Consider the following 15,543-nt stretch of genomic DNA (forward strand, 5'->3'; position numbering starts at 1 on the left):
TCTCGTTCTGAACAGTTTTTATTCTGCATTTGCTGTGCCCACCTAAGGCAGAAAGAAAGTGAATACTCATCTATGTGTAAAGTAACTGTAGCTGTCTGATAAGCAGTTAGAAAAGGCAAATAATTAGCATTCAAAAGGAACAACTGACTTCTCAGATACTAGGTTCCTGAAGTTAACTTAATGTATGATTTTGACCATTCATGATGTAGTGACTTTTAGAGAGAAATTTCTTTATTGCCCAATTTCTCAACTTTCTGGTCCAATGTAATATATAGGAAGTTCAAGAAAAGTTTATGGAATGGCAATCTAAAGGAGAGAGTAAGACATTCTTTATGTTTCTCAAGTCTCCTCCTACGGATACATTTACACGTATCACGACAACAGAAAATCAGAAGAATACAGGCACAACAAGAAGGGAAATCTGGCTTTGTTCCAAAACCAATTTCCAAAGAGAGAAACACACCGCAGTTATTCTTCATATTCTAGGAGGTGATGTCATGATATCAGAAGTTCTGCACACAATTGTGGCAAGGATATTAGTTCCAAATGATGCATTCCCAGCAACACACCAGAACTTACTCCATACCCTAGAGGAACAGTTGTGCACCTCATGCTAAGCACTGATCCTTCCATGATCACAGTCCTGTCTCGGTCCCAAGGTGGCATATCACTGTGTAGACACACTTTTTAATAGCTTTTTGTTCCCCAAACGCTGCCCATTTTATTCTTTTTCTCCCTTTCCTCAAATGACTGCAGTGAGTTGGATCCCTGTCTGTTGGATCCTTGCATAGAACAGACTTGCCTTTGAAGTAAAGATTCATGTAGAGGTGAATGAATTACTGTGGTGGAGAAAAAAAGAAAAGAAAAACAGTTATATGTATTGGCCTGCAACCAAAGTTGGCGCACTCAGGTAGAAGATGAGAGGCTGGCTGTTGAAGCACCCACATTCTTCAGCTTGTAACACATCCAACATGTGTCCAACACTGGATGAGGTTTCTTCTCTCACAACCCATGGCAGGTCCTTAGGCTTCATCTCCTGGGCTTCTTTACAGAAATGGAGCTACCTGTCCATACCTGGACTCGGTGAACACACGGTCCCTGTTACACTAAGCAGCCCATTCTGGAGTTTGATCTGGGATGGATGAGAACCTCAGGTGGGACCTGCTCCTTCTAAAGGATACAAATTATCAGCTGAAGAATACAAAATTGTCCCTGTGTGGAGACCCCTGTGCTCCTCGGACACCTCTGAAGCTTAACTGCTAAGAATTTCCAGAAGACCAAGTTTCAGAATGTTTCCTGCAGGGAACTTCCTACAGAGGCCTTTTGGTGGCCTTTAACCCAGCTGTCTGGAAACGGACTTGGTGAAATTGCAAAGTCAGAAAGCCAGGTTTACCAGCACAGTGATGCATTTTGTTCTTGCTTCCTTATTTCCAATCTCTGCCAGAGATTTGTGCTTCTGCAACATGTACATGTGTTTCAAAGCCATTACAAGTCCAGAACCCACCAACTCCAGGGGCTGACCACTACAGTTCTTTACCAACGCTTCCTCTGGTCTCCAGGGCTCCAATGACCAAGGGAGGGAGGATTGCTGTTGGTTAGCTACTGTGGTGGGTGATGTGGATTTAGGCTACAGGTATGTCCAGCTTTACATCATGGAGTGATCAGAATGCAATGTGGCAAATGGATTGGAGTAGAGTAGACTGGCTGTAGGAGGGCCAATTATTTTTAACCTACTTATATGAAGGAAGGAAGAGGTGATAGATGGAAGAGTTTAGTAATGAAGTGGCAGTGAGCCTACAGAAAGCCAAATAAATTTAAGCACTATTTATTAATTATACTAGGAACAAATTTCTGTGTTGGAAGGATGAAGAGTTTATCCAAAAAGAATAGCAAGATCTGATTTGGGCAATAGGATGGTTGGGGTGAGGGTAAATGTACTATGCAGGGGCAGGAACAGATTTGGCTGTTGTTTTGATGATTGACTAAAACATTCTAGATAATGCACTACTATATTTTGGGACACACTGTGCCTGGGTCTGATCTTAGAGGTACAGAGGGTGGTGTGTGATGCTGACAGGGAACTCCCTGGTGCGTTGAGTTTTAGCACTTGTGACTCTGAGATGCATATGAGGTAGTGATTTGTAAATCAGGAGTTGTGAGTTGGAGGTGCAGATCTGTAGTTTCAAAAGAGACGTGGGGATAAATGTACCCCTGGTTGATGCAGGTGGTAGTTGAAAGCATGTTGGCCAGAGCCGGTGTGTGTCCTGGGCGTTGGGCAGAGGGCAGAGGGAGCCAAAGCTCTTCAAGGTCGAGGTGATGGTTGTTTTCCTTGTTGAGCTCAAGTTTATGACTCGGCCTCCATCTAGCTTGCCTTCTTCTAGCAAGAGAGGCATCATTGCACCTCTGTGGCTCCTGTCCTTCAAAAAGTCATAAATGATTCCTAGTCCCAACGTGTGGGGGAGCTCTCCAGGTTCCTCGCTTCAGTTTAATTTCCCCAGGGAAATTTGAAGAAAGAAATCTCTCCATTATTTGAACTTCAACAAAAGACCACTATATTAATATTTCAACATAAAGTATTTCTTTAAAATAGTCTACTCCTGGGGTGCCTGGGTGGCTCAGTCGGTTAAGCGTCCGACTTCAGCTCAGGTCATGATCTCACGGTCCGTGAGTTTGAGCCCCGCGACGGGCTCTGGGCTGTTGGCCCAGAGCCTGGAGCCTGCTTCCGATTCTGTGTCTCTCTCTCTGCCCCTCCCCCGTTCATTCTCTGTCTCAAAAATAAACTTAAAAAAAAAAAAAAAAAGCTGCTGAGGACAACTCAGTTTAAAAAAATAAAGTAAAATAGTCTACTCCTCATACAGGTAGTAAATCAAAGCCTATTAACTTGAGAAAGCGGATTCTCCCAACATTAAATGCAAACTTACTACTAATCTTTTCATATCATATATCCATGCTAAGGTTTTATACACCTTAAAAAGCAGACACATTATAATGATTATAAGACTGATCATTACTCTTTTACCAACAACAACAACAAAAAAAAAAAGCTACAAAGAATTAACTACATGGACCAAAATTTATGTCTTCATTATATCTATCTTGATTCTGTCCTTTTCTCTCTTTTTGGTTACTAATTCTGGTTCTGATTCTTATTTCTTTCCTGGATTGGAATTTTACTTACCTCACCTACAAGTTAGGTTACCTTCCCAAGTAACCAGGTTACCTTCAGGAACCACTAAGAAAACAGTTTGAGGTTAATAATTGAAGACTTAGGAACAGAAACAAGGAACCTGGATGAATTTATGTTTTTCTGTTGGAGTCTGTTACGCAGTTTGAAAGAGTTACCTTTTTCAGAGTTAAGAATTTGCACAGACAAATCAGATATTTTGATAGTTTTGTCTAGTATAAGTTGCCTATAAAAACCCATGCCCCTAATAGTTATTAGCCAGCACTTGAAAAAAACCTCTTACAACTGTTGCTAAGTCTTTCTGAACACACCACCTAAACTTCACCTATGTGATACAGGAAAGCATTGGTGGTTCAATGGTAGAATTCTCGCCTCCCACGCGGGAGACCCGGGTTCGATTCCCGGCCAATGCAGCAATTTCCTTTATAGTTTGTCCCACAAAATTACACCGCACAGGCAAATACGGTCTTTTAGAGTTCTGGGTTGTTACTGCTCCAGTGCTTGGCATTCAGCAATCATTTAGTGAGTCTGACTTTGAAAGTGGGAGTGTCTGGGCAGGGCGGGGCGAAAGGGTTTGCGATTTGGACCTAAGACCACAGTTACTTTCAGCCTTTCCCTTGGAGGCCCCACGGAACCCAAAAAGCTACCAGGTCACCTATGCCCTTGCTGGGCTTTGGGTTGGCCGCTGGGCCACGTGTCAGCGCAGAGCGAGGATCGCGACACCAAAGTGTCTCGGGAGGACAATAGCCGCGGGGCCCCGCAGACACCCCTGAGCATGAATAAAGGTGTAGGCTGGTGAGGAGGAACTCGCGTGGACCCGAGGGGAGCTGCTGTAAACGCGTAGGTTCACGTCATCAGCCGCCGCCGCCGCCGCCTGCGCGCCTCCCGCGGGCCCGTGGCTGTTCCCGCGAGGATGCCGCGTGCCTGGCAGTGTGCCCCAGCAGGTGTTAGCCCGAAAAGTAGACTTTTAATAAGGGAAAAAGAACTGAAGACTCTGGGAACGGTTGATCCGGGTTTGTTTTCTACCTCTTGGACGCTCCTTCAAAGGATTCCCATTTGAGGGCACTAAGTGCGTGACTGCGTTGGAGACTGCGGGTGATTAATTTTCATCTAAGAATAGCTTAAAATTTAAGTTTTTAAAATCTATTTTCAAACCAGCAACATTTCACTCTTTAAGAATAAATTTATTCATGTTCAAGGGTTTCCTTATTCTGATATTATTGTTGCATCCACACGACTCCTGAAACAGAATGCTATGGGCACCAGTGGCAATCACAACAAAGTTTATTACAATAAGAGGCAAGGCCAACCGATCGGGACCAACACTCTTGATAAGAGTGCGGCCTCGAACAGCCGGGGTACAGAGTTTTTAAAGCCGATCACATCGTTTTATCATTACCTGGGAACAGAACAGAGAAACAGTTCCCAGATGAGTTAGGAACAGTTGCCAGATGAGTTAGAAACAGTTGCTGAATGAGGTGATTATTTTAGACTTTCTGCCTAAGTTGCAACCAGTGGATCTCCTTGACCTTGCCTCTGATGCTCTTTTCTTTGAGCTTTTGTTTTCCTTCATTGGTAAAGCCAATGTTCTGACAAACAAAGCTGTTATTTTTCAAGCTACGCGTTAGCCCTACACTACAATTTAACCTTTACATTATGTCTTTGTACGTTTGTTGTAAACTGATGGTGATATTTTAAAGTCCTTTCTTGGCAATATTGTGTTGAAATCATCAGGATGGTTTTACTATTTTGTTTTAACTTGTCTGAGAATCTTTGTCTTTGTCCAATAAACATTGTAATGTGATACATAATTTCTTGTTTTTAAGATTTTTCTCTAAACAGGAATCAGGCCTAGGAGACTTGATTTTATTATAAAAAGGAAAATGATGCATTGCTTATGTGACAAGGCACACAGAAAGGGCTCATCAGGTACCAGGGATTGACCATGGATGATCAACTTCAAAACAACACCACGGTAAAACTATTAGACTTTAAAAGTAAAGAAAACATCCTCAGGTGCTCCAGGCAAAACTATGAAATAAGTTACAAAAGCAACAGAATTAGATAAGCACTAACATAGAAAGCAAGGCAACAGTGGAGCAGCATTTTCAAGAAACTTCGGTAAAGAAGGGCAAATCACAGATATTCTATCCAGCCAACCTCCTTTTCAGTGCTCGTCGAGGTATAGGAGAATGGCTCTTTTATGGCACTCTGGTGACCCTGTACTTCTCCACATGGGCCACAGAGGCAAGGTTCAATGTTGTTTGACCCAAATCTTGGCTGAATATCCCCTTGGAACATGGAAAGATAGGCAGTCTTGTGAGGTGCTACTGTATGGCTATTTCTCACTGATCTCTTGCAGTAGGTTGCCTGTCCTGGGGCAAACTATAAGCAGGCAGTTTCACCTGTCTTCCTGGTTCTGGTGAGACCCGGAAATTTCCACCTTGCCTCCACCCCTGTAGGATGCAACTACAAGCTATCAAACTGCTTGACAGCAATATGGAATTAGCTCCTTCATGACAGAGTGAGCCACCACTTGTGTTTTCTTGTCATTTGATCCCTCCAGTATGGTGTCCTGCTATGGGATTATAGATGTGGGGAGCTGACAACATACTACACTTGCTTATGCTGTGTGTCTAAGTAGTAACTACCTCAGTTCATTTAAGATTGTTGTCTCCTTACTGGTCAATTCTACAGAAGTGTGACAAACACAATCTAATACTGCCTAAGGACTGCTAGACTGCATGATAAATTTGGTGCTCAGTGCAGGGGCAGTAAAGTCCCAGTACTTTCTCGGCGAAAAGACAGAAGGGGGTGCATGGGGATATGAGAACGCTCCCCAGGATGATCTCCCCTAAGTGGTCATTATAAAAAGGAGAGTAAGGACCTTTTGACAGTCCCCATATGTTGATAGACAATTGGAGGTTGAGCAGTGACAAGGAAGGATTGAAAGCAGCCACCTAAATGGTGCTTTAGCTATTACTAAGTTTGTTGAGACTGAGTGGATAACCTCTTAAAACCAAAAGCAAGTATACAGGCTGTGCTTACTTTAGTGGGACTGCTCCCCCATGGCCCCCACTCCATCCCTCTCTACCCCTCACCCTTGACCTCAGGCAATAAGAAGCCTCCTCACTGCTCCAATGGGCCTCACAGACTAGTCACACCGCCTCGCTCTCCCTGAGCTCTTTGTCAAGGAGATATAATGGTCTCCAGGCTGCTGTGTAACCGGTCAAGCGCAAGTATTCAACTCCTTGGTCTGTGTTCCTATAAGACAGAGTGTGAATTCAACTGACAGAGTTTGGGTAAAACTTCTAAGAAAAAGAAAAAGAAATTAAAGTTAAGAGTATGGCTTCTATACCAAATCAATGTACAGTTGTGCAAATGTTTAATGGAAATCAATGAGTTGCATGATTATACTATGAATGCTCTTAAAGTATTAATGGAGACTCTTCTGTCCAGGGCACTGTCATGTATTAAATGAAGTGCTAATGGGACAAACTCCCATTGTAGCAAATGTAGCAAATGGTGACATTTGCCACCAGAGGATGGCTCAAAATTTAGCATGAGTAGCTAAACCCGCTGATGTCCAAAGTTTCACTGTATAAATAATGTCATACTGACTGGCAAGTCAAGAATTTTACTCTCAATGGCTCTGACTGCAGTGTTATCAGATCTCTGCCAGGAAGAGTGACTGATATACCCCACCAATTTTCAGTAGCTTGCTTGCCAAGTGAGGTTTCTTGGGACTATAGAGATAAGTCCTTCTGACAATACTTAATCCCTCTGGCAGCCAAAAGGAAAAACAGCAAAACAAAAAAACTGCTTTTTCGCACAAAGTAAGGAACTCTTTCTATACAGAAGCCACCACTGTAAAGCTAAACTTGTAAGTCCTAACAAAGTTTGGCCTGTTTGTTTTACAGTAAAAATTGTTCTTCCACTGTCTTCTGTCCTCCATACTTTTTGATGAAAAATCTGCATTATGGATAAAATTTGAAAAGTACAGAAAGAACATTAAAGCAATAATTTCCATTGCCCCCAAACTGAACTCTCCAAAATAAACAGTATTTAATTTATGGTGAGTATAATTTCCAAAGTGATGGAATTAGAGCACTTACTAGTAGTGTTTGGCCAGAGAAACAAAGAATTCCCAAATCTCATTCTGCCAATGACCTAGGTTCCCTGGTGGGTGTGGGGGTTCCTGAGGGAGATATGTATACAATGAAAAGCGGCAACATGTATATAATCACAATTGTTATTGGTAGGGTTTATGCCCCAGTAGAGGGAATCCCAGTAAACTGGTCAATTCAAGGTCTTAGAAGATTTTCCTGCTAAGCACAAAACAACCTTAACCAAACTTCCCCAAATGAATCTGATGCTGCAAGTCCTCTGAGAGGAGAGAGCCAGAAAAAAGACAAATAGATGCAGGGTTGGAGGCTCTCCTTGACACCAGCCAGGCGGCAGGTTTTGATGCTCAGATAGAAAAGGGGCAGCAGTAGCCACACCCCTTTGTATAATATTTTAATATAGTGTGTCCTCAACCATTAGAAAAGGAAGCTCAGGGGTGCCTGGGTGGCTCAGTCAGTTGAGTGTCCAGCTTCGGCCAGGTCATGATCTCATGGTTCATGATCTAGCAATTTGTGGGTTCGAGCCCCACGTCAGGCTCTGTGCTGACAGCTCAGAGCCTGGAGCCTGCTTTGGATTCTGTATCTCCCTCTTTCTCTCCCCTCCCCTGCTCATGCTGTCTCTCTCTGTCTCTCAAAAATAAATAAACGTTAAAAAAGTTTAAAAAAAAAAAAAAAAAAAAAAAGAAAAGGAAGCTCAGTATCTATCCTAATACGTGAAGAATCAGAGTATTTGCTCCTCCATTGGGTATTAAGGGTTGGGAAAGAGGGAAAAGCAGACAATTTTCCTTTTCCATATGAACCTTCCCTTTACTTTTCTGATGTCATTCCAATAAGAGAGATATATTAGGTAAGTCCTTCAAAAGGCCATTTTCCCCCTATGGTCACTCCTGTATATCATGCTGGGTCAGGAAATGGGCAACCACTGGCTCTAAGGTATGTCATTTTACTATAGCATAGTCTTCTAAAGTATGTGAGAGCATGGTATAAATTCAGTTGATCTCAGGACTACACTAACAGATCACAACACCTTCCCATTTTACCTCCTTTTTTGAATTATAAATAGCTGCATTATGGTATGTATTACCACCTAGTTGAACATAACTCATCAGGTAATGTTATACAGTGCTCAATACATGACCAGCACAGGCCAACTATATCAATGTGAATAATGTAAGATGTGTAATTTTATTATTAAATCTTATTAATCTTTTTATTATAATTTATATTAACTTATTATTATCATTAAATTTCCTTTAGAGAAATAAAAATATAGAAAAATTACTGATCCAATAAAGCAATTTCCCTCCACTAATGTCCTCATAAAACAGATAAAATGGGGGTGCCTGGTTGGCTCAGTTGGAGGAGCAAGAGACTCTTGATCTCAGGATCATCAGTTTGAGCCCACATTTGGGTGTACAAATTACTAAAAATAACAAAATAGACTTTAAAAAATAAGTAAGTAAAGATAAAATAAGTCTTATCTTCCTTCAAAAAAATAAAGTGGCCATCAAAATGAAAATTAAATTATTGAAACAACTCTCTGATTTTTAAAAATCTGTTCTGCTTCCAACCACTTTTAGGTCTTCACAAGTTGAAGTGCTCATTTATTTCTGCCAACACTTCCAAAGATGGATTTAGGAACCCTGCTGTGCACAACTTTTCCAAAGTTCCTAAAGGTGAAATGTGCCCATGAAACTATCCAAGCAACAGCTCCATACCCACAGAATTTAGAACTGGTGAGACCACGGTAAGCAAAAAAGGCAGACTTACATTTTTACTGCGACTAATCTTACCTGGAAGAAAAGGTAAATACCAGAACAGATCAATTTGAGATTCAATTCAAGATATCTGAGATACTTCCAGTTTGTCTCTTGTGGACTTAAAGCCCATGGGGGAAATTGACTATGAAGAGGTTGCTTGATGGTAAGTAAAGTTTGGAAATTATGTTTAAGAGATTGATAATTTCTAGTGTTAATTTTAAGCGGGGGGGGGGGAGGGGGGGAAATGAAGCGTCATACAGGTGGGGGCTTATAATTGGTGCTTATAGGTTCCCGGGTAGTGTAATTGATAGTTTGAAATTCACACTCCATTTCACCTAGTAGTTCTGCTTTCTGGCATGTATCCTCAGTGAATAGTTAACTCCATTTTCCCGCCAATTTGGGGGAAAATCACGGCGAAACTCACTGCTCCCGGTGGGGGGGGGGGGGGGGGGCAGCCCAGTAAGAAGAATCCCATTCCCTGACCGGGAATCGAACCCGGGCCGCGGCGGTGAAAGCGCCAAATCCTAGCCACTAGACCACCAGGGAGCTACCAGCCGCTTCTTTTTAAGAAACACAAGTACTCTCTGCGTTAAGCGGTGGTTATTTCCCGTCTGCTCGCTCTGGGTGACGCGCGCCCTCTCTGCAATTGTCCCCTAAGGCCGTTCCCTCTATAAAAGGTGCCGCACAGCAAAGACCTTACACTGTGGGGGACAGCGGTTGCGCCCCGGGGCCCTGCCAGGTCAGAAGTCGCCCCGTCCCGGCCGCACCCGTGGCCGCGTGTGGACACAAGGTCACTGCGAAGAGGCGGGAGGGGAGGCGCCCGGACTGAGACCCCGCAGTCCCCAACATCCCCCCAAAGTTTGGGACGCAGTGACGGAGGCTGCGCGGACCGAGACGTTTTTCGAGGCAGGCTTGGCGGCCCTGGACTGGACTTGCCCCCCCCCCCCCCCCCCCCGAGCCCGCCGCGCCTGCACTTACCACCTACTTCGGCTGCTGCTCTGCACGCTCAGGGCCCACACAGAGTGCTCTTCGACGCCGGCCTTCCCCTCATGCCACACGCCCGCTTTGTCCGAAAATCCTGCTGCTGCTTTTGTTAATTGCCGTCTCGGAGCCACACAACCGGCTTACTGATTCGGGCAAACGACTCTCCCGACACAGGCGGGGAGAATGACGCCACTCGCGACCCCGCTCCACTAGGACTTCGGGGTTTGGGGCCTTTACCCTCGGGACCCGGGGCTGGGCCGCCGTTGAGACTTTCTGGGCTCTGCCCGTCAAATTAGCCTCTTCTGGGCCCGGCCTCCAGGGTCAGGGGCAAGGCCGGGGCCGCTCGGCGCGCTGCGCCCTCTCTCTCCGTCTGCCGCGCCCCGCACCCTTGCGTACGGCCTGCGGATGAGCCCCCAGACGGCGGCGTCGATTCAGAGTGTCCGGCGCCGGCGACGCGCAGCTGCGCGGTGCACGCGGATGCACGCGGCGAACTTGCGACCCCGCCCCCGCTGCCGTCGCGGCCCCGCGAGCGTCACCCGCGGGCCGTAACGTCCCGGCCCGACTGAGCTGCCCCGACGCCCCGGAGGGAGGGACCCGGAGGAGAAGGGCAGCCTCCCCTTTCAGCCCTGTCCAGTGTTAGGCTCCCGAAGCGTCGTGGAGGAGACAGAAACGGAGAGGTGGAAACAGAACCCAGGGGAGGGAGGAACTCCGTGCGACTTTCCTCCTCTGCAAACAGCCCGAAGATGAAATGGCGTCTCGTCCCGTCGCTGGTGAAGGTGAGTTCCGTTTCCGTGGGGGGGAGCCAAAGCCTTGGCCCGGCTCCCAGTGAGCTCCTTTTGGCCCTTGAACGTCTCTCCCTGGGTTTCTTGTGGATTCCAAGGATGCACCTGGCAGGTTTATTTTTAAAGCATGTACTTTAAGATTACTTTAAAATCTTTTGGCGAAGGAAGCGGTGTTTGATGAGTTTTGGATGAGGACTTTCAGGTGTGGGGAAAACTAGCGAAAGCAACTGTGGTTGAGAATCTCACACACCCAGGAAGGGCACTTCAGCCAGGTAAGTATGTCTCTTAGGTTCTGCCCATTTTATTTTAAATGCACTGTTGGTCGAATTTCAGATGAATTTAGGACTTTCATGATAAATATTTTAATGTTAGTAGTTTTTAATTTAAATACACATTTTTAAAGTTACATAAAAAACCCACGAAGCCCGCCATTTTTACAAAAATGAGAAAGAAAGACGATGTATATAAATGAGAAAGCCTCAGAGAAATGAGGCCTTTAAGTATTGGTTGTTTCCACTAAAGTTTTTTTGTTGTTTGTTTTAGTGGAAAGTTCCTCTTTCCTCAAATCTGACAATTACTACCATACCCCAAATTCCTCTTTCTACAAAACCTGACAATCACTGCAAGACCCAAAATTCACCTTTCTAGTTCCAACCTACTCTTCCCTACACCTTTCCTCAGCATCCCCCTCATCTTTTCTAACACAATAAAAGTCAATTCCAAAGTCAGCCTTCAACTTTAACCAACTTTAACACTCAACTATCAGTCCATTAAGCTAGAGGCCCTCCCTGGGACTTTATCTCCCTACAAAGAACAGAAAATTGCAAACCATTGTATTCGTGGTCATAAATAATAGTCATTGGCCTGGAAAATGAACTTCTTTTTTCCCCAAGAAAAATCTATATTCATGGTTAAGTGTTACAGACATTTTTTATTTCATCAGCTCTAAAGGTAACTGGAGATTTCTTTTTCCTGGGGGCTGTAAAAGAGGATCTTTGGCTAAGGGATCAGCCACAATCTGTAAGCGCATATGTCCTACAATGAAAGGAGACAACTTAAGCAGCCACAGATCTTGATTCGCGTGGTGGCTACTTTGGTATGTATACATTTCAAAATTTATTGAGCTGTGTGAAGTCAAACCTGGAAGACTTTAAGACTTACTATTAAGCTGTTTATTACTATAAACAAGATAGTATGGGAGTGGCAGAAGGACACATTATATATAGAAATGGAACTGAATTGAAACACCTAAAATAGACCTACCCTAAAATAGACCCACCCTCTCTGGTCAAATTATTTTCCAAGAACAGATACTAAAGCAATTCAGTGGGGAAAGGAGGATCATTTCGACAAATAGTACTGAAACAACTAGAGATCTACATAGTGAAAAACCCTGCATTCCCTACCTCCCAGTATGCACAAAAGCTAATTTAAATTGGATCATAGACCAAAACATACACACTAAACTGTAAAGTTTTAGAAGAAAGTACATGAGAATCTCCTTATGACCTGGTGGTAAGCAAAGATTTCCTAAATATTACACAAAAAGATAAGTAAAAAAGAAAAATGACAAATTAGACTTTAATAGTATTAAGTATTAAAATGATAAATTAGACTTTTAAAAAATTAAAGTAATATTAGACTAGAGGCTCCTAGGTGGCTCAGTCGATTAAGTGACCTACTCTTGATGTTGGCTCAGGTTATGATCTCACAGTTCATAAGATCAAGCCCTGCATCTGGTTCTGTGCTGACAGAGTAGAGCCTGCTTGGTATTCTCTCTCTCTCTACCCCCCACCCACTCTCTCCTTCTCTAAAAATAGGTAAACTTTAAAAATAAACTAACATTAGTCTAATTAAATAATAAATCAGCCTTTAACATTAATATTAAAATATTGAATATTAAATTATAAAATAATTAAAATAATAAGAATGTCTTCTCATTAAAAGATAACCATTAAGTGAAAATAAATCGCGGACTAGGAAAAAGTATTCACAAAACATATCTGACAAAGACCCTGTTCCAGAATATAAAATGACCTCCTATAATCAATATTAAAAGCTGAAGCACCCATTTTTTAAAATGGGCAAAAGCTTAAATAGACACTTCAGAGAGGAAGATATACTAATGGCGAGAAGCATATTAAAGAGTACTCAATATCATTAATTGCCAGGGAAATATATGTTAAAACTTCATTGAGATACTTCACCCAGTAGCATGGCTAAAATTATAAAGTCTGAAAACATCCAATCTTGGTGAAGATTTTTAGTGGGAATATGTCATAACCATTTTGGTTTGACAATTTCTTATACATTTCAACATAAATTTACATAAATATCCCTTTATTCATGTAAATTCTTCACCTAGATATTCTTCCAAGGGAATTGAAAACATATGTCCATACCAAAAAAAAAAAAAAAAAATGTATCAGGAATGTTCATAGTGTTTTTTGTTCACAAGAATCCAAACTAGAAACCACTCAAATGTCCATCATCAGGAACTGGTAAACAAATCATAGTATACTCATATAGTGGAATACTATTTAGCAATAAAAAGGCATGAACTTTTGATATAAAAAACAGACAGAGGCACTTGGGTGGCTCAGTCAGTTAAGTGTCCGACTTCAGCTCAGGTCATGATCTCAGGGCTCATGGGTTTGAACCCTGTATCAGGCCCTGTGCTGACAACTCAGAGCCTGGAGCCTGCTGCAGATTCTGTGTCCCTCTCTTGCTCTGCCCCTCCCCCGATCATGCTCTGTCTCTCTCAAGAATAAACATTACAAAAAAAATTTTCACAGACATCATGCAGAACACAGCAGCATGAGTACTCCATGATTCAATTAAGTTGCAAAATATCAGAATGATGATTTTTGAAAATAGTGCAAAGGATAATGACAATGAGGATGATGATTCTACTAGATAATGACATTATTGATTGAGTAGCTGCTAAATCCAGGCACAGCCAACAATGACAGAATGAAGTAGATTACTCTTATTAGCCCCATTTTACAGCAGAAAGAATTCGGGCACATAAAGTTTAAGTTACTTAAGCTTTTCCAAGGCCACACAAGGGCTGAATCAGATTTACAAACCAGTGCCTGTGCTCTTAAGCACAGATTGATCAGATCTTTCTTCTCGGCTTTAGGTATTTCTGGTTTTCTCAGATGTAGGGAGGAGAAGAGAAGAGAAGGAAAGAGAGGCAAAAGAAGGAATAAGGGATAGAAACACAAAGATATGTAGTCAATGAAGAGCAGAGCAGGAAACTATTATGAATATTTTTACATCAAAGGTTATAAAAATTTCTGGGAGGTTGGTGATCTGCAAACAAGCCAAAGATTCTTAAGCCAAAGTGATTAAATATTGGGCTGAGGTCAGGAAATGAATCATAGATTCTAGAGCTGAAAACTAAAATATTAAAGCATCTAGGAGAGAAAATGTAGGAAAATATATTCACAGTCTTAGGTAGGAGAGATGTCTTAGAGTAAGATACCTTAACAGTAAAAGAAAAATAAAGAAATTAAATTTCATCAAAATTAAAAGCTTCTGCTCATCAAAAATCACCATTAGAAAGTAAAAAGGCAAGGCCTTTCTCTTTCCGCCATCTTGGAACCTGTGGAGGCCTGCTGGGAACAGGACTCCTGAAAAGACACATATGTCGGGAAGACTGTGGTCCAAAGCCATTTTTGCTGGCTATAAGTAGGGTCTCCAGAACCAGAGGGAGCATACAGCTCTTCTTAAAACTGAAGGTGTTTATGCTCAGAATGAAACTGAATTCTATCTAGGCAAGAGATGTGCTTATGTGTACAAAGCAAAGAATAACACAGTGACTCCTGGTGGCAAACTGAATAAAACCAGAGTAATCTGGGGAAAAGTAACTTGTGCTCATGGAAACAATGGCATGGTTCGTGCCAAATTCCGAAGCAACCTTCCTGCTAAAGCCATTGGCCACAGAATCGTGTGATGCTGTACCCCTCAAGGATTTAAACTAACTGAAAAGTAAATAAATAAAAGTGTAGATTTGTAAAAACTAAAAAATGAAAGAAAGAAAGAAAGAAAGAAAGAAAGAAAGAAAGAAAGAAAGAAAGAAAGAAAGGAAGAAAAAGGAAGAAAAAGAAAGAAAGAAAAAAAGAAAGTAAAGAGGCAATCCACAGAGTGGGAGAAGATGTTTGCAATATTCTTCTCTGAACACGACTCAGATATTGAATGGATAGAGAACTTTTAGAAATCAATAATAAAAGCCAAAACATTTAAAAATTAGCCAAACACCAGAATAGTCTTTCTTCACAATATGGACCATAATTTCTAAATAGGCAAAAGACATAAGAATCTTGTGGTGCCTGGGTGGCTCAGTCAGTTAAGCATCTGACTCTTGGTTTCAGCTCAGGTCACAGTCTCACAGTTCATGGGATTGAGCCCTGCCTCAGGCTCTGCACTGACAGTTGGGGAGCCTGCTTGGGATCCTCTCTCTCCCTGTCTCTCTGCCCCTCCCCAGTGCGCTCTCTCTCTCAAAATAAATAAATAATAAAAACGTTTAAAAAAGAAGCCAATATCATTATGTATTAGGGAAGCACAAATTAAAACCACAGTGAGATCCTCACAAGAGTATGCACTCACAAGAATTAGTAAACTTTTAAAATGGGAGAACATCAACCTCTGACAAGAATGTACAGTAACTATATCTTGTTGCTGTTGAAAAGGTAAAATCTCACAGT

General features: G+C 42.4%; 1 protein-coding gene, 2 non-coding genes and 1 pseudogene across 9 annotated transcripts in view; 3 read left to right on the forward strand and 1 right to left on the reverse strand.

The window, feature by feature from the left end:
• The first annotated feature begins 3,526 nt into the window (after positions 1 to 3,526).
• TRNAG-CCC (transfer RNA glycine (anticodon CCC)) lies at positions 3,527 to 3,597 on the forward strand. The gene has a single exon. It is a non-coding gene; the product is annotated as a tRNA-Gly (tRNA).
• A 5,945-nt stretch (positions 3,598 to 9,542) lies between these two features.
• On the reverse strand, positions 9,543 to 9,614 carry TRNAE-UUC (transfer RNA glutamic acid (anticodon UUC)). The gene has a single exon. It is a non-coding gene; the product is annotated as a tRNA-Glu (tRNA).
• Positions 9,615 to 10,553: 939 nt separating this feature from the next.
• LOC131504040 (myomegalin-like) overlaps positions 10,554 to 15,543 on the forward strand; it is a 49,394-nt gene continuing 44,404 nt past the window's right edge. For 2 of the 7 annotated variants that reach the window (XM_058715974.1, XM_058715975.1), the window contains exon 1: positions 10,556 to 10,828. In XM_058715974.1, the coding sequence (XP_058571957.1) occupies positions 10,796 to 10,828 (33 nt within the window). In that variant the 5' untranslated portion in view covers positions 10,556 to 10,795. Of the gene's footprint in view, positions 10,829 to 15,543 lie in introns of all 7 variants that reach the window. The other 5 variants (XM_058715978.1, XM_058715977.1, XM_058715980.1 and 2 more) reach the window with 4 other exon arrangements.
• LOC131504042 (large ribosomal subunit protein eL33-like) lies at positions 12,820 to 14,815 on the forward strand (annotated as a pseudogene).

Source organism: Neofelis nebulosa, chromosome 2 (genome assembly GCF_028018385.1).
Source record: "Neofelis nebulosa isolate mNeoNeb1 chromosome 2, mNeoNeb1.pri, whole genome shotgun sequence".
NCBI lineage: Eukaryota > Metazoa > Chordata > Mammalia > Carnivora > Felidae > Neofelis > Neofelis nebulosa.